At 37.2% G+C, this 19127-nt stretch overlaps 1 protein-coding gene across 1 annotated transcript in view; it reads right to left on the reverse strand.

Annotated features, from left to right (window-relative positions):
- Window positions 3583-19127, reverse strand: part of LOC109232049 (protein CROWDED NUCLEI 1-like) — a 28793-nt gene continuing 13248 nt past the window's right edge. Inside the window, exons 3-8 of the mRNA XM_019397697.1 lie at window positions 18853-19106; window positions 18472-18742; window positions 18280-18363; window positions 4968-6982; window positions 4151-4373; window positions 3583-4053 (exon numbers count right to left, since the gene is read on the reverse strand). Of these exons, the coding sequence (XP_019253242.1) occupies window positions 3808-4053; window positions 4151-4373; window positions 4968-6982; window positions 18280-18363; window positions 18472-18742; window positions 18853-19106 (3093 nt within the window). The 3' untranslated portion in view covers window positions 3583-3807. The remainder of the gene's footprint in view (window positions 4054-4150; window positions 4374-4967; window positions 6983-18279; window positions 18364-18471; window positions 18743-18852; window positions 19107-19127) is intronic.

The following is a 19127-nucleotide window of genomic DNA, read 5'->3' on the forward strand; positions in this document are numbered from 1 at the left end:
CCTATATACCTACCTAATCAAAAGTAATTACCCGTAATTACCCATTTTAAAAGTAATTACATCAAATACCTATTCTATTACAACTAATTACCCCACATTCAATTCTCGCTTGCGATGGACATATCTAATTTAAGCAGCAAAAGTGTGAATCCTAAAAAGAAGCCAAAGAATAGTTAGTTTTTTTCAACAGTGGGTAGTATTGTTTTTAATTTGTGCTCCATACTTTATTTTATCTTCTAAAATTAAAACAAAAAATAATATGTACTATATAACTCAATTTTGAATTTTCATGTGTGTTGAAGTGTTTGCTGTTGGAATTTATTGGGTATTGTTCTTTGATTATGATATGAATGCTAATTTTCAAATATTTTATTATACAAAAATTCAAATCCACCATTGAAGGAGCTTGAAGCTTGAAACTCATAACTTGGTTTGTTTGAGTTTTTAATTGTTTTGATCCGATCCTATATGGGTTTGTTTGGAAAGTTGATTGGAGGTTGTAGCTAAAGTTTTAGTCAATTTGGTGGAGATTTTGTAGTAGATTTTAGAAATTTGGGTTGAAATATAGTTGAACAAGAGAAGAAGACGAATTTGTATTGTATACTCAAATAGAATACAAATATACCATTTTGGTATACAATTCATTCCAACTATATACCCTATTAGTATAGTTATATACTATATTGGTATCATATGCTAGTTGAATCATTTTTTGGTTGTATTAGCTGCATTTATTAGTACAATATTTGATTTTCTTTTAATAATAGTAATATAGTACAATATCTTGAAATACTTTATTATATTAATATGTGGTACACTATTTTTTGATTTTTCTCTTTATGCATGTGTGTTATGTAATAGTAGTATAGTCATATAGTTGTCGGGAATTAACCAGTAAAACTGTATACCATGTTTGTATAGTTATATACCATATTGGTATCATATGGTAGTTTGAACATTTTTTTTTGGTTGTCTTGGCTGCATTTTTAAGTGAATTCTATTCTGAAATTATTTATATGAACGTGATTTGCGATGCTGGAATTTTTTTGTGCTGATGGATATAGATTATGTAATAGTTTTTATGGATTATAGGCAATTGTTGGAATGACCCAAACAACTATATACCCTGTTTGTATATGGAATGAGCAAGTTGCTTTGCGAATATTTAGCTTGCAATGCGAGCATATAATTTTCTCATACTTTTATTGTATCCTTTAGTGTTTTGGTACAGTAGTATAGTCACAGATAGTTGTAGCAATATTCTAGAGCAATCATATACTCTGTTGGTATACATGTATACCATATTGGTATCATACGGTACTAGAAGTCTTTTTTGCTACTTACATTTTTATTGCATTTTTCAATATTTTATTATCATTTCTATTCTAACTAGTATATATGGAGATTTAGTGGCCGTAGATTATGTTTTCTTGCTCCATCACTGGTTGGTGCTACTGCTAATGGTAGAGTATGTACTGATATTTGTAGGGAAGGAGATCAAGGTTTGCATGGCAATCACGTGAAATTAGAAAAGGAACAAGAAATAAAGAAAAAAATAAAAATAAAAAAAGTAAAGAAGGAGTCAAATTTGAGTGTGAAATAAGTTATGGTAAAAATAACAATAATACGATTTAGGCAAAAATAAATGAATAAAAGAGAAAAAAGAAAAAAATAGGAAGAAAATGAGAAAAAAGAAAAGGAGAAAAGAAAGAAAAAAAAGGAAAAAAGAAAAGAATCATAGAAATAAAAAAGAATTGGAGAATGAAGAAAAAAATTCCCTACAAAAACTACTATGGGTAGGAAATGTAATTAGTTTATGGGTAGAAAAACAAATGGACAAGGGCAAATAGTTTTATTTTTGTGGGTAACTATGTCAAGCCCCCTTTTAGAAATGAGTTGTTTTGGGCTAGCCTAAGTTAACCCATCAAAAATCATCAGCCCAAATGAACCCATGATGATACTCAACCTTGACCCATGGAAATGCTCAATCTTAGAGTTCTACCTTGACACATATGCTGGAAAATATTTTCTAATTTTTTCATATTTGGTTGATTTAAATATTTGAAATTATTGGGCAGAATACTCTATCTACAACATTAAAAGAAAATACTTTATATACAACATGCAAAGACAGTACTCATTTTGTCAAAAAGAAATACTTTTTCTACATCATGAAAAGAAAGTACTTATTTTATTGAAATGAAAGAAAATATCTTTTCTACATCATGAAAAGAAATATTTATTTTGTTGAATTAGAAAAGAAATACTCTATTTACAACATTAAAGAAAGTACTCTAAATGATATTTCTATTTAGGGATAGGGTAGGGGTAGGGTGGGGGTTGGGGTGGTGGGAGGTGGGTTAGGGTCGGTGGGAAGTTCTAATTTTCTTACTTTTTAATTATTCTGATCTTTGTTTGTATTATAAGATGAATAACTATCAAATAAAATTTTATATACAAATTGAGGAATGAAATCATTTGGCATGAATTAATATTTATTCCAAAACATAAGTTGAGAATATTGCAAAGATTTGGGTCAATTTGGGCAAGTTGGGTTACAACTCATTGTTTAGCCCATCTTGACCCAGCCCATCTTAGTCCAAGTGAACTTTGGACAGGGTTGGGCAATGACCCATATAATGAGTCAGCTCAAATACAGCCCATTTGCTACCCCTACCTAAAAGTAGAAATGACGTGGGATAGCCACTTTTTAACATGATATTTAGTTTTTATCCAGTATTTTCAATGCTGAGCAAAAATAGTCACTACTCTATTAAAATTAATACGAAATGACGATTCTTTCTTCATGAGTGCTGTGTAAATACTAAGAACATGGTATCCTTAACATTTACAATATATACATTAAGTTAAGGACGCCATGTCCTTAACATTTACACTGCATATATGAAGTTACAGACAAGATGTCCTAAAGTTTAACAACGGAAGGTGCAAATACAAGATACTTTGTCCTTAATATTTTCACAACATTCATAAAGTTAAGGACATCATGTCCTTAATATTTACACAATACTCATAAAGTTAAGGACACTATGTCCTTATCATTTACACTGCACACATGAAGTTAAGGACACCATGTCCTTAACATTTACACCGCACATATGAAGTTAAGGACATGAGGTCCTAAAGTTTGACAACAGAAGGTGCAGATACAAGAGTTAAGGACATTATGTCCTTAACATTTATACTGCACACGTGAAGTTAAGGACGTCATGTCCTTAACATTTACACTGCACATATGAAGTCAAGGACATGATGTCCTAAAGTTTAACAACGAAAGGTGCAAATACAGGACACTTTGTGCTTAATATTTACACAACATTCATAAAGTTAAGGACACTCATGTCCTTAGTATTTACACAGCACTCATGCCTAGCACAGGGGTATTTTCGTCTGGGCGGGTAAAAATTTATTAAGCACTGGCTAAAGAATAAATACATTATAAACAGTGGCTAAAGAGTAAAAATATCTCTAATTAGTGGCTAATTGTGCTTCCCCCTACCTAAAACTGTCATCTAAAATCGGGAGAGCATGAAGCATAAACTTAGAATTTAGGCTGCTCCAAAAAAAGGAAATTGACCCCGTTAATAGATATGTGAAAACTGCAGTTTTAAGAATATAGCAATCCCTGAAAAGCATCAACCACTGCTACTAACAAAATCTAATAGGTTGGCAATAACAGCCAATCCTAACACTACTAACTTATCAGGTTTACTAATTTTGAATTTCTCGTACATGATACACCCGAAATTGAAAAAGTGCGATGTCAACAGGCTCAAGATACAACAATCATGATGTAAAAAATTGCCACACCTTTCTACTAATGGACGCTTCACCTGGGTGCTCAGATTCATTACTCCCATCGTCCTCATCACTATTATTCTCATCATACTCGTCATCCTCGAGAATGTGTTCATTATGTTCATCTTCGCCGCAGTGTTCGGGAGTATAATCTACCTCTTCTTTTAGATCCCTCTTCTCCACAAACTTTGCTGCATCACCATTTACATCTATGTCATCCTGCAGTGCCTTAAACTGCATCATAGCACGAAAAAGTTGAACATTGGGGCATCTTGGAATAAACAAATAAATATTTAGTAAACAACATGATGGCATAGAGCAAAGACTTTACCCTGACAACCCTATCTACAGCCACATTTTGATTTTTGGTGATCCTATATGATGTAACATGCACCAAGGAAGTTTGGCTACCATTCTCGTTCCCTATTTCCACTGCTTGAAAGGAAGCACTTTCATGTTGTCCTGCCGCTTGCAAAGGACGATCCTCATAACCCATTTCCACATCAATACTCTTCTCACCACCTGCAGATTGATCGCCTGTCTTCGTTTCTATGCTGATCATTTACATAAAAATTTTAGAATCGTGTTCAAGTTGAGCTACATTAGCTCTATAATATTTTGGTTGATAAGTTTAAATTAGCTCAATTTTCTTATTCACAAATAATAACAAAAGTGATTGAGAGGCAATTATACTGTTGATAGGTCTGCACTAACTGAAACTGATAGGAAAATGCCCGAGTATATCAGCAATCTTTTCTTTCAGCAATCATCATAGTTTCATCGAAACCAGGGTTGACATTTACTACCCAGATCATTACGGATTTAAGATCTTCACCGCACATATCAGGAAAAGTGTGTCTGTTCCCTTAGGAACTATATCAAACTCTCATAGCCAACATATAAAAGCAGCTATTCTAGTTAGGCAACTCCATTGCCATTGTAAGTTGAAAAGAACTCATGGCAGACAAGCAAATCGAAGAGAATAAACACAATTAAGCTTTAGACTAAAAGCAAGCTTCTGAATTAATCATGCACAGCAAAATTCATACCAGGCTCCTCCAAATTTCTAATATACACCAGCGGGAGCAACCAGCAGATATCACTCCCACATTAATTACTTTATGCACATTAAAAAAACTGCAACTTACGTCTTGTGTCGTCTGAGATTATAACGCCTCTCCCCATGATTTTGCACAGCTGAAGTGGATGGTTGATGCCTCTTCCTCCGTCCACCTGTTGCAACACTTTCAGAATGACCCTCACTATCATTAGCATCAATTCCAGTCGCTGTAGTTTGAGAAGTTTGTCCGCGAGTCCGCTTCCTTGGGACGGTAGTGGCTGCTGCCTTTCCAGCAATGGCAGAGTCACCCCTACTCTCACTGATATCTTCGGGATGTTCGTCATTTGGTAGTAGTTCAGCATTGTTTCCAAGGAAAGCAGCAGCTTCTTCAATCACTGCCTTCACAGTGCGTGTTCGACGAATTCCCTTTCCAGATCTTTTTCTAGGTCTACACTGACCACTTGTCAGCTCAGATTGCTCGGATTCCTCTGGAACCTCTTGTATTCTACTATCCATGTCACTTTGATAATCAACAGTTGTATGCCTCACCCCTCTGACACTGTTGTCAGGTGGTAGATGCTTCACACTTGGGCCTTCAGCTATATCTTGGTCTCTTATGTCTGTACCAAATATCTTGCACGGCTCACATGGTTTCAAAGATGAATCCATTACCAGATTTTTTCTGTTCGGGGACAAGCTAAAAATCTTTGTGGTGCATTTGTGGAACCAGGAAATCCTAGAATCAGAATCTTTTTGTTCAACCTCAGCAGGAGATCTCTCAAAATTTTCTCCAAAAGAAGCAACTTTGTCACCAAGTTTGTCTCCCCGCAGAGAAAGAGGAGACTCTTCATTATCACCTATTTCGCCCAATGGAAAGTTACAAGTGGCATACTCTCTAGCAATTTTCCCACAATTTTCACAATCCTTGATCTTTTCAACATATGCAAGAAAATGGTTTCTCTCCTTCACAAACTGCCGGCGCTGCTCCTTGAGCTTCTTGTTAAGAACACCAAGAGCATCTATGTCCTTGCGCAGTTCAAATTGGTGATTTTCCAACTGCTTCTTATTCAATGACATTTCTTGTTTTTCATTCTCTAACCTAATCCTTTCAGCTCTTACTTCGTCCATTTCCTTCTGAGTAACTTCTTTCAAAGAACTAATTTCAGTGAGTGCTTTCTCTCTCTGGTCAAGAAGTGATTTTTCCTTCCGTTCAAATTTTTTGTGCATTTCTTCCTGTTTATTCTGCAGATCAGTCTCAAGATCTCTTCTCCGAGCCTCAAAATCACGAAGCAATATGTTATGTTCATTTTCAGCTTTCTCAGATAATAATACTTGTTCGTACTTCATTGTTGCAGCAAATGATTCTTTCTCCAATTTAAGAGCTTCTCGCTCTCGCCTGACATAATCCTCAGTGGCAAGCTTATTTTTCCTTAATTGTTCGTCTTCAGTGTGTCGCAAGTCATCAAGCATCGTTTTCTCTTCTTGGAGATGTAGCAACTCTTTAGTTACAACAGCTCTCTTCTCATCCAGCGCTTCCCACTGCTTTTCGAACTTCATTCTGTCTTCTTTCAGATCTTCACCCTTCTTCAAAATCAAATCCTGCTGATGTTTGTACTTCTGAATCTCCCTTTTCAACTCCATCTGCAACTGAAGATGCTCAGCCCTTTCCGCTTCACTAACTTTAAGTTTTTCAGTTGCTTCAGAAATATTGATTTCCTTCTGACTTATTTCAGCTTTCATCTGATACAGCTCATCTTTGAGATTTAGCTCACTTTGTTTATCAGAAAGTGTTTCCTTTTTCACACCCTCCAGCCTTTTCTCCTCAGCTTTGAGAAACTTTTCTTTCTCTTTTACTTCTTTCAACTTCCACTCAATGTCTTTTTCTCTCTCTTTAAACTTTTCTAACTCATTTTCCAGAAATTGCTCCCTTTTTCTGAGTTTTCCTTGTAAGTGGTTAAGTTCCAGTTCCCTCTCTTTCAAACCATCAAACTTCGCTCTCACCTCTTCGTCAAACAAATGTCTCCTATTCAGATTCAACTTAACTTCCTGCTGTTCGGCATCAAAAGCAGCTCTATGCTCATCAAGAAGCTTCTGAATCTCCCCCTGAAAACAAAATTTAGCATCAGCTCGTGCCCCAAAACTAAATATATTGCACATTTAACTCCTGAGCCAGTGAACAAAAAATACTTTTTACGTTGACTTGTGTATATCTTTAGTAGCAAGATAATATACATCAAGTGTTCATTTTTTATGATGATAATGCATCAATTATTCATTCTTCTGTATTTCGGCATCACTACAAAGCTTAAGCAAAAGAATAAAGTGTACAGCCTCTAAATAAATAAATAAATAAATAAATAAATAGAGAAATTGGCAAGTCACATAATTAGACAAACATAGCAAACAATTACAGAAAAGCTTAGCAAGTTAACCAGCAAAAAATATAAGTTAGCCACCAGAAATCGTAGCATCCTAGATTGTTTGAACAAATACTAAGTGTTCATTAAAAATTTAAAAGTGGAATAACTAAGAATTTTATCAAACAAAATTAAATAAAGAAATAAAAATAATAGGCTAATCAGTGGAGGTATAATAAACTTAAAGAGAGACAAAGGTAGTTAGTCTTGCACTGAAGGTTCTATAAGCAGTCCAAAATACATAATTGATGCTAGGGTGCAATTTATAAAGGTCAATTTTACATTAAACTAGTCTGTTATAAATATACGATTCTTAATTCGGAACATTTCCCTGCTACATTGGCGACCGACTAAAAAGCTAAGTTGCTCGGACACCGGTGCGGGTGTCTGACACGAGTATGGATCTAGAGGTTGGATCCTTCGAAATGTAAATTCTAAGATTCGGGGATACGGATCCTAGTACGGATACGGGTGCAGGGATCCGGCTAAAAATAATTCAAAAAAAAATCTCTAAATTATGAGAAATTTTGTGGAATACTTACGTATAGCTTGTAAAGTGTGGATTTCAATTTTTATCTCAAGTTGTAGATAAGTAAAGGATTGATTCCCTGGATAAGGTATGCTACTTTCTTCAAATTTACTTTAGTTTTGGTTCTGATTTCGGGAATCAAATTGTATCCTGTCTCGAGTTTTTCTGTCTGTTGTGGTCAATATACCCAAAATTGTTCGACCAGATCCGGTACGGATCCCACACCCACACATACTAGTGTCGTGTCGACACGGTGCAACACCTAAACTGCCGTAACGGAGCAACATCGCTAAAAGTGTATCATCCTCACTATATTGTTTGTGAACATGTGTCAATTCTATTTCCAACAACACTTGTTGAAGTGTATGACCATCTCATCTATTTATTTAATTATGTTTTCAACAAGCCCCTTTCACGTGCAAGCCTGATTCTTTTTCATGGGTCAAGCATATAAAAAATAATGAGAATAATATTACATGGTGTTAGTCTCTGCAGCTGATTACGCATGACAGGCAAGAGCAACATTATAGACGTATAGTGAAGCCGTAATCATGAACTAGCAGTAAGAGAGTTTTGACAAATGGTTATAGCTTTTTAAGAAACTCATTGTAGAGAATGAGAAGAATAAGAAGAGAAATGGAAACAAGAGGAGAAAATTGATATGGAAAATATATGCTACAACGTCCAAGAAAGGATGTAAGATTTCTTAGTTTTCTAACCCCTGGAGAGAGGTCATACCCTTAGCAGTGTTTATCAAAGGCGAAAGGCGCAAAAAAGCTCTAAGGTATATTGGGGCTTTAAGCGTAAAGTGTAAATAAAGCGTGGGCTTTAATGAAGAAAGGCGCAAATGGAGAAAAACTACAAATATGTATGTGTAGTCCAAGACTAATATCTAGAAGCATAAACACCAAATATATGGACAAAGAAATTGAATTTTTTTTACAATAAAGTAAAAATTCAATTGTATAGTGTTGCCTCTTACGGATTACGCTTGTTAGCAAGGAAAAGTATGCCTTAGAGCCTTGATAGCAACACTGAAACGCCCGTTAAGCGAGGCGAAGCGCTCAACATGTTTTGAGCCTCGCTTCAGGGCTTAAGCGCGCTTTAAGCGCACCTTTGATAACACTGACCCTTAGGTGTGAAAATAGCCTTAAGTTGAAGGTTGTGACTAAGGTTGAATTGAGGGGCACATGCTCTTGCCTTGTAGAGACAATCTGAATAGCATGCAGAGGAAGATTTTGGCTTAGAGACTAGAAAAGGCGAAAGTGCATGAGTAGTGCTACCAAGAATGAACTATAAGTCATATACACTCTCCCAGAAGTATGGAGTTGAGAAGTTACATCACGGCAGAGTTACCACATGAACGCATTTAGTGCGAAGTAATAATAGAAAGAAGATCGTATGTTAAGCCCGCATAAGATAGCACCAATAGTTGTATTCTAGGTTGGCTGGCCTTATCACAACCACTATCAAAGTAGTAATCGGTAATGACTTTAGAGTCTGCATGCGTACTTGAAGTTAGTGGAGAGCACAAACGAGTACGAAAGGAGAACAAACAGAGAAGGGCATAAGAAAGCTAAGAACGAGGCGAAGTTAGCGGTCACGGAGGCTAAGACTGCAGTTTGTACGAAGAACTAGGGGACAAATGTGGGGACAAGAAGTTATTCCGGTTGGCCAAGGCGAGAGAGAGGAAGGCTCGTGATCTGGACCAAGTGAGGTGCATCAATGACGAGCAAGGTAGAGTTTTAATGGAAGAGGCACAGATTAAGCGAAGATGAGAGACGTACTTTCATAAACTTCTAAATGAAGAGGGGGACACAGACATTGTGCTGGGTGAATTGGAGCACTCTGAGAGTTCCCGAAATTTTAGGTATTGTAGGCTCGTTAAAGTTGAGGAGGTTGTGGAGGCTATGCGTAAGATGAGCAGGGGCAGAGCGACCGGGCCAGATGAATTGAGGTGGAGTACGATGATTCCATTGTAAAAGAACAAAGGTGATATCCAGAATTTTAACTATATGGGTATCAAGTTGCTTCACACTATAAAAGTTTAGAGGGTGGTGGAAGTGAGGTTGAGGAGGATGGTGCCTATATTCGAGAACCAGTTCGGATTCATGCATGGTCGTTCAACTACGGAAGCTATCCATCTTATTAGGAGGTTGGTGGAACAGTACATGGATAGAAAAACGGATTTGCACATGGTGTTTATTGACCTAGAGAAAGCGTATGACAAGGTCACTAGGGAGGTTTTATGTGGAGATGTTTGGAAGCTAAAAGTGTTCTGATAGCATACACTAGGGTGATTAAGAATATGTATGATGGAGCTAAGACTCGGGTTAGGGCAGTGGGAGATGACCCGGAGCATTTTCCGGTTGTTATAGGGTTACACCAAGGATCTGTGCTCAGCCCGTTCTTATTTGCCTTGCAATGAATACATTGACGCACCATATTCAAGGGGAGGTGCCATGGTATATGTTATTCGCTAATGATATAGTTCTGATTGATGAGACGCGAGACGATGTTAATAAGAGGTTGGAGGTTTGGAGACAGACCCTAGAGTTTAAAGGCTTCATTCAAGTTAAGCAGGACGAAGACATAATACTTGGAGTGGAAGTTCAGCGACATGACGGAGGAAGCGGACATAGGCTTGAGGCTTGATTCAAAAGTCTTCCCCAAGAGAGGAAGTTTCAAGTATCTTGGGTCCGTTATCCAGGGGATTGGGAGATTGACGAGGATGTCACGCACCATATAGGGGCGGGGTGGATGAAATGGATGTTAGCGTCCGGCGTCTAGTGTGACAAGAATGTGCCACCAAAACTTAAAGGTAAGTTCTATAGAGTGGTGGGTAGACCGGCCATGTTGTATGGGACAGAGTGTTGGCCAGTAGAATTCTCATATCCAAAAGATGAAAGTAACAGAACTGAGGATGTTGAGATAGATGTGGGGGCATACTAGGTTGGATAAGAATAGGAATGTGGATATTCTGGTGAAAGTGGACGTGGCCCCCATGGAAGACAAAATGTAGGAAGAGAGGCTTAGATGGTTCGGGCACGTGCAGAGAAGAAACCTAGATGCCTCGGTAAGGAGGTATGAGCGGTTGGTTTTGGCGGGTATGAGAAGAGGTAGAGGGCGGCCTAAGAAGTATAGGGGAGTAGGTGATCAGGTAGGACATGGCGCGGTTTTAGCTTATAAAGGACATGGTCCTTGATAGGAAGGTGTGGAGGTCCAGCATTAGGGTTGAAGGTTAGTAGGTAGTCGAGTGTTTTTCTACTCTATACCCGGTGTAGGACTAGTCTAATAGTGTCTTGTCTTAGACTACTAGTAGTACATGTTTTCATACTATTTTTCCGCTCTGGTTGCTTTTGTTAATGCTTGTTGCTATTGTTTTTTCCATCTATTTTTCTGGTTCTTACGGTGCTGGTACTATCTTTCTGGCCTTTGTTGTTGTTATTGTTCTATTGTTTCGTTTCATCTTCTTAAGTCGAGGGTCCATAGGAAACAAGCCTCTCTGCCTCCCTAGGTAGGGGTAAGGTCTGCGTACACACTACCCTCTCCAAACCCCACCTATGAGATTATACTGGGTTGTTGTTGTTGTTGTATGTAGCAGATGCATGATGGTAGGGGCTGCCTAGTGTCCCATTTACATGTGATTGATGGTACAGAGTCACTTGGAACTCCTTAGTATATGGTTAGATCGTAGCGATATTTTGCTAGTTAAGGATCGAGGCAGGTGGAGATCTAGTCTTCTAGAAGTGTTTCCTCTAAATAGCATGTCTTCCAAGTATTTGATAAATTTGCATAAATCATGCATATGATTTGAATCGTGGGACTATGCTTGTGGGAGCGAGCGAGTACAAGTTTCACAGTGTAAAAAGGATGTTTATGCCTATGTTTTACGAAGATGAAGCTCATGATCATATTTTGGATACTCACATGTATTTGAACTATGTTTTAATGATTAAAGCATATTTTAGGTTAAGGTGAAAATGAACTCGCAATATGATTAACAATCTATTCTTGAATGCTATTTTTCAATTAAGTCAAGCTATTCTTTGAATGTTATTATGTTCATGTTTAAGCTTGAGGGCTATATACAAATTATGAATTTTAAAGGTATGTTTTAGGAGGAACCTTTGACGCCTAAGAGAATATTCATCATTCTCTAAGTTACTCGGACTCGGGTGCGAATGTCTGATATGGGTGTGAATTTAGAGATAGGATCCTTCAAGACATGAATTTTAAGATTCGGATACGGGTGTAGGAACTTAGCTAAATTTAATTAAAATATCTAAAAGTAGAGTTATAAAAATATGTCAAAAAATGATAAGACATTATGTAAAAACTTACAAGGTATTATGAGAAAGACAAAATATTATTTAAGAGAACTCGAGAAGATGATAAAAAGAAAAAGTCTGACATAGAAATTTCTATATATAAGGTATTTCATATTCTTCAATTTCACCCAGTGTTTTGGACAGCGAGAAGCGAAAAAAAGCGACGAGGCCTCGCTTTACCAAAGCGAAGCGCATTTCATGTGAGAAGTAATGTAATACATAAATAAAAAATATTAAATAGGCGTAGATAAATGACCAAGAACTCAATAAAAATAACATATTAAGCAAATCTTTCAATTCTCATATTAAGAAGTAAATAATAGATGCTAAAACTAGCTAATAGTCCTCAAACGTCATAACATATTAAGCAAATGCAAAACCAAATCACAAAAGGAGCAACATCCTATTCTTCGATACGCCCAAGCTGGACCTTTCTTTTGGCTTGATGCCATAGAATAATAGGATAGAATTTACTACAATCACACACAAAAAACAAAACGGCTAAAACAAAGAAAAAAATCAGAACAATCAAGCTGGATCTGTTTTTTTTTGGCTTGATGTTGTTGAATAATAAGATAGAATTTACTACAATCAAAAAAAAAAAAAAAAAACATGGCAGCCGTCGACCTCGATTAAGCGAGATTTTCTCGCTTTTCTCTTGCGCTACGGGACTTTTTCTTCCAAAACATTTGCTTCGACAGACTTCTGCAAGCCTTGCGACTTTTCCTCCTCTTCTCTCAAGGTAAATTTCTCTTATCTTCTTCTCTTTCATCTCTTCTTCTCTTCTCTTCCTCTTCTGCTTTTCTCTGCTTTACCTACTTCCTCTCGACTCCTCTCCTATTTTCTCTTCTTCTTTTCTATTTTTTTTCAGTTCGTCCTTCCTCCGTTTTGCTTTGTTTTCTATGTTCTGCTTCTACTCTGTTTTTTTCGTTAATCTCTATTGACTGTTCTGGTTTTTTTCTCTGTTTTAAGTGTTTTTCTTTGTGATTGTAGTAAATCTTATCTTATTATTCAACAGCATCAAGCCCAAAAAAAAAGATCCAGCTTGACTGTTCTGGTTTTTTTCTCTGTTTTAGCTGTTCTGTTTTTTTGTGTGAGTGTGATTGTAGTAAATTCTATCGTATTATTCAACGGCATCAAGCCAAAAGAAAGATCCAGCTTGGGAGTATCGAAGAATAGGATGTTGCTCCTTTTGTGATTTGGTTTAGCATTTGCTTAATATGTTATGACTTTTGAGGATTATTGGCTGTCTAGTTTTAGTATCTATTATTTACTTCTTAATTTAAGAATTGAAAGTGTTGCTTAATATGTTATTTTTTTTTTTTTATTCTTAGTCATTTATCTATGCCTATTTAATATTTTTAATTTATGTATTAAATTGCGCTTCACATGAAAAAGGTGTGCGCTTCGCTTCACGCTTCTCGCTTCGGTAAAGTGAGGCATCATCGCTTTTTTCCACTTCTTGCTCTCCAAAACACTGGTTGGGACCTATATTACGATTGGAATATGGGAATGTTGTTGAGATGATGGTGCCATGAAGGACACATCATATGTGACAGATATACAAGCTATGGGTTCGTTCGGTAGGTGAAGCTCTATCAGATGTCGGTCGCAGCCCCCTAGTCTGGGTCACAACGATTTTTTTAAAAGTAAATATTTGTTATTACTACACTAAACAGCACCCAAAGAGTGCTGGTATACAAGAGTTATATACAATAAAAGGCTAAGCCTGGAGAGAATTTAGAACTATATGAATATCAACCACATATACATCATTAAGTTTACACCAAAACATTAACTGCTGTGCGCCTGTGAGCACTTCATTTAAACTATGTATAGGTTGAGCTATCCCTTCAAACATCTTCAATTTCATTCCTCCAAGAAAACCCAAAAAACACGAGCTGGAACTGTATTCTATACTTTTGCATCATTCCTCAGATTATATGATTATATGACCAGCAGCTCAGTAAATCCTTAACAGAAGCAGGCATCACACATGAGATTCCAAAAAAATTAAGACAGAGACTCCATAATTGTAAAACAGGATAGTGTAAGAAAAGATGTCTTAATGTCTCCACAGCTTTTTTTGTATGAGTAATAAAGGAATATTATTGTTGTAAAATAAACCAGCATTAAGAAAATGCTGGAGCAGGGGATTGAGTCTCCTTTTTCACATCTTAAGAATAGTCTTTTATCTTTAATCGCTTTTTGGTGTGCTCATATAGCCCCTACTTGTATAGAAGATTGGGTGTCTTTTGTAGAGAATCATGTTCTGATGTAAATTCTCTACTTTTTGGTATACTTCCTGTATACGGGAGTTCTCTCCCTTTTGATTAATACAATTTACCTTATCAAAAAAAAAAAAAATGCTGGAGCAAAAATACATCCAAAAGAGAACTTTACATTGTGTGTAAAGAACTAAGAAAGTCAACAATAGCTTCTGACTCTAAAACATATGTCGTCCTATTGTCCCACCAGAGACTAAGCAAAAATATACACTTGAGCTTGAGATTAATAACATTGTCCCCTCTTGTCTTCAAACTCTCGCATTTCTTTATCTCCATATGACCCACCACACCACCGTAGGAATGGTTTTCCAGACATATTTGGAAGGTTTTGAAAGGTCCAGTCTATGCCAGGAAAGCAAAAGTCCACTGTATTATTTGGCATACACCATTGGATCCCAGAAGATTAAAAGAGAGATGCCAAATATGTCAGCAGAAGCTACAATGGAGGAATAGATGGTTAACATCTTCCTCCTCTTCACAGAGAGCACATCTGTTACAAAGAGTAGTGCCTCTCTTTTGAAGATTATCAAGTGTGACATTTTCTATATGCCAGTATCCAGGAAAAGCATTTAACTTTGTAAGGAGCTTTATTCTCCCAAATAGTCTTCCATGTCTAAGATGTTAGAGAGGGAGTACTGCTTGTCAAGATTGTATAACAACATTTCACAGAAAAGCTTCCGTTATTGTTGGCCTTCCAGGATAGAGAATCTGGTTAGTCCAATTGTTCTGCAATTGGAAGGTGTTGGTTGGTGGCGCATCTAAACAGAACAGGGAATGTCGTCACGAGGGGAGTATGACCAAGCCATGAATCTTGCCAAAATTTTATCTTTCTGCCGTCCCCTACTCTTAAAGAGCAATGTTGCCAAAAGTAAATCCAATGGCATCGGATGTGTTTCCACACGCTTAAGCCAAGTGGAGAATACCCGGAAGGTCTTGCCTAATTCTGGAATCTAGACACTCGTGGGCAATAAGAACTGCATCAGAAATTTGCCGCCCTTTAACAAAAGCCATCTGATTGGAAGAAATAAGGTTCCCAATCACCTTCTTAAGCCTGCCAGCTAACACTTCAGAGAGTAATTTTATAGAAGCTGCCTAAAAGACTGATAGGCCTAAAGTCTCGTACCACCTCAATACCATCCTTTTTAGGAATAAAAGCAATGAGAGTGGCATTAAAGCTCTTGAGAAAGTGTTCCTGATGACGAAAATAGTTCATGGCATTTCAGAAATCATGACGAATAACACTCCTAACATTTTTGGTAGAAACACATAGTAAACCCATCTGGCCCGGGTCTTTGTCCCTATCACACTCTTCTAGTTTACTATGGATTTCATCTTCCAAGAATGGTTGCATCAAAGTTGAATTATCTTCCTGAGAAATAACCGGAGGACTCCTATAAGACCAAAGAAGTCTCAATGGATCAGATTCACTATAAAGAGCAGTGTAGAAGGCAACAATCTCATTGTTAATGGATTCTTCATCTAATATAATAGAACTATTAAGATTGAGAGTATGTGATTGCTTCTACGATGGGCATTCGTAATTTCACGAAACAATCTCATTGCTTCTACCTGTCTCAGCAGAAGCGACCTCTTCCTATTGAGGAGAAACAGAATCGGGAGGGAGAAGAAACGACGATTCGATCCAAAAGGGAATAGCGGTAATCTTATCATCAACTTCAATTTCCACATAGCTTGGGATGGGGAGTCATTTATTTCTCACTTGAATTATGATCCATTTCAGGCAAGATTTGTCTTGTATGTGGGTCAATAGCCGTTAATTCTCCGAGAAGCTTCCCGATTTGTTGAAAAATCCCTTCCGACCAAGGAAGACCTTTTAGCATTACCCAATTCTTAGAAGATTCCTCCCAAATCAGAATGATTTTTGCCTCCAGCGACCACCAATCAAGTTGGACAGCCCTCCCTTTCCATCTCCAATCAGATGCCATAATTTCTCTCTTGAAGGACATTCAAATAGGAAAGAATAGTTGGAAAACTATTTTTACCCCTATGAGTACCTTCCAATCATTTAAATGCCCATTCACAGACCTCAATTAATGCAGCTTAGAGGCAGTTGGCAATACCCCTGCTACGCATTTCTGAAGGAAATTTTGTCTAGCTAAGGTGGTTTGATAAGTTCAGCACAGTTATTCAAGAGTTTGGCATGACTCGTAGTGAAACTGATCACTCTGTGTTTTATTGGCATTCTGCTTCAAATCTCTGTATTTATCTGGTGGTTTGTGTTGACGACATTGTTGTTACCGGCAATGATCAGGATGGTATCACTAAGTTGAAGCAACATCTCTTTCAGCACTTTCAGACTACTGATCTGGGCAGATTAAAGTATTTTCTGGGTATTGAGGTCACCCAGTCTAGCTCAGGTATTGTGATCTCACAACGGAAGTATGATTTAGACATTCTTGAGGAGACAAGAATGACAGGCCGTAGAGCTATTGACACTCCTATGGATCCGAATTCTAAACTTCTGCCAGGTCAGGGGGAGTCGCTTAGCGATCCTGCAAGATATAGGCGATCGGTTGGTAAATTGAATTACCTCATAGTGACTAGACCTGATATTTCCTTTCATGTACGTGTTGTGAGTCAGTTTGTGGATTCTACATGTGATAGTCATTGGGATGCAGTTGTCCGCATTTTTCGATATATAAAATCAACTCCATGCAAAGGATTATTGTTTGAGGATCGAGGGCATGAGCAAATCGTTGGATACTCAGATGTTGATCGGGCAGAATCACCTTTTGATAGATATTCTATGTCTGGATATTGTATTTTAATAGGAGATAATTTGATGTCTTGGAAGAGCAAGAAATAGAATGTGGTTGCTCGATCTAGTGTAGAAGCAGAATATCGAGCAATGGCTATGTCAACATGTGAGCGAGTTTAGACCAAACAATTGCTCAAGGAGTTGAAATTTGGTGAGATCAGCCAGATGGAACTTGTGTGTGATATCAAGCTGTCCTTCATATTGCATCGAATCCGGTGTTCCATGAGAGAAATAAACACATTGAGATTGACTGTCACTTCATCAGAGAAAAGATACTCTCAAGAGATATTGCTACAAAGTTTGTGAAGCTGAATGATAAGCTTGCAGATATTTTCACCAAGTCCCTCATTGGTCCTCGTATTAGTTACATATGTAACAAGCTCGGTACATATGATTTGCATGCACCGGCTTGAAGGGGACTACTAGATAGTTATGTAATTAATACGTAAATGGTGCGAATCCCAATTATGTATAGTTATAAATAGGGCTGTATTACAATTAATACATGAATAATATATTTTTCTCCCGGGCCTCACAATTTCCAATTAGTGTTTATTATTGATGTCCCGACATCTTTCTCGCTCATTATTCCTTGATTTCTCAAAAGGAACAAGCTTCCAATTTGTAAATTTACATTACATTGTATATGTTTTTCTAAGTACTTCTTAGAGATTGTGATGCTGTTATAATGGATTGGACTATTCACTCACCTATATATAGAGGTTGTCTTAGAAACTATTAATTTTCAATTTAACCTTGCTCAGCCTGCCCCTCCCCCGTCCATCTTCAAGCTAAAACTTTAGAATGGCTTACAAGTTCCAAGGCAAATAAAATACTACAAATTTCTCTGTGAGTTTTTGGTTGCGATAATGCATATTGCAGTCTAACTTGGCAACCCATAAACCCCTAATGCAAGAATGACAACAAGCATAGAGAAAATTATATATCTGACAAGCAACTTTAGTACTGTACTTAGGCAGGGGAAGGGGGAACAAAGATGCAACAGATGCAATTAGTAACACTGGTCAGAAGGATAATATGAGGTGTTCAACTAACCTTTTCTCTAGAGTTCAACTTCTCAGCCAGAAAATTCAATTCCTTCTCCTTCATCTCCAATTCAGCTCTATAAGACTCTATATTCTGCAATAGTACTAAAAATAACTAAATGTATCCATTTAACACATTTGAACAGGATAACAAAAAAGAAGAAGAAGAAGAAAAAAGGATTAGAATCATTCTCACACCCACTTGTTCCTTTCTAGTCATATCCGCAACCTTCTTGCTTATAGCATCATCTCTTTTCTTTAGAGCTATATTAGATGAATCAATCCTTTTCTGCTCTTCTTCAAGCCTCTTTTCCTTCTTCTTGTGAGCCACATCCAAATTATTCACCTTTTCTTCTCTTTCGATGAGCTTCCTCCGCCCTTCATATAGTTTCTCTTCCCTCTCCTGCAGCTTCCTTTCCCACTCCCCTAAATCCTCTTTGTGCTTGGAAAATCTAGCTTCATGCACTTCTTGCCTAATGAAACAGTAGAGAGGAAGTCAATTAAAATCCATCAAGATATCTCCAAAACGGGAAAAGCAAAAGGAGAAAACAGTCAGTTGTAGTCTTTGTATTGTCTGCCATACTCTGCAGTCAAGGAGGCATGCTCCCTTCTTAGCACACTTTCCCGAATTTCAAGTTCACGCAATTTCCTCTCCAACTCAGAATTCATTCTATTTGCCTCAGCAAGCTTGGCATCTGCAGTATGCAACTTTCCTTGCTCTTCCAAAGACTTGTCATGATATCCAACAACCAAAGCTCTAGCATCAGCCAACTCGGTTTCAGAGGCAAGCTTAATCTGTCCACGCTCTGCTTGTGTTTGACGCAGAGCCTTTTCAAGCTGCAACAACAATGATCGCAT

This window comes from Nicotiana attenuata, chromosome 9, assembly GCF_001879085.1.
Source record: "Nicotiana attenuata strain UT chromosome 9, NIATTr2, whole genome shotgun sequence".
Classification (NCBI taxonomy): domain Eukaryota; kingdom Viridiplantae; phylum Streptophyta; class Magnoliopsida; order Solanales; family Solanaceae; genus Nicotiana; species Nicotiana attenuata.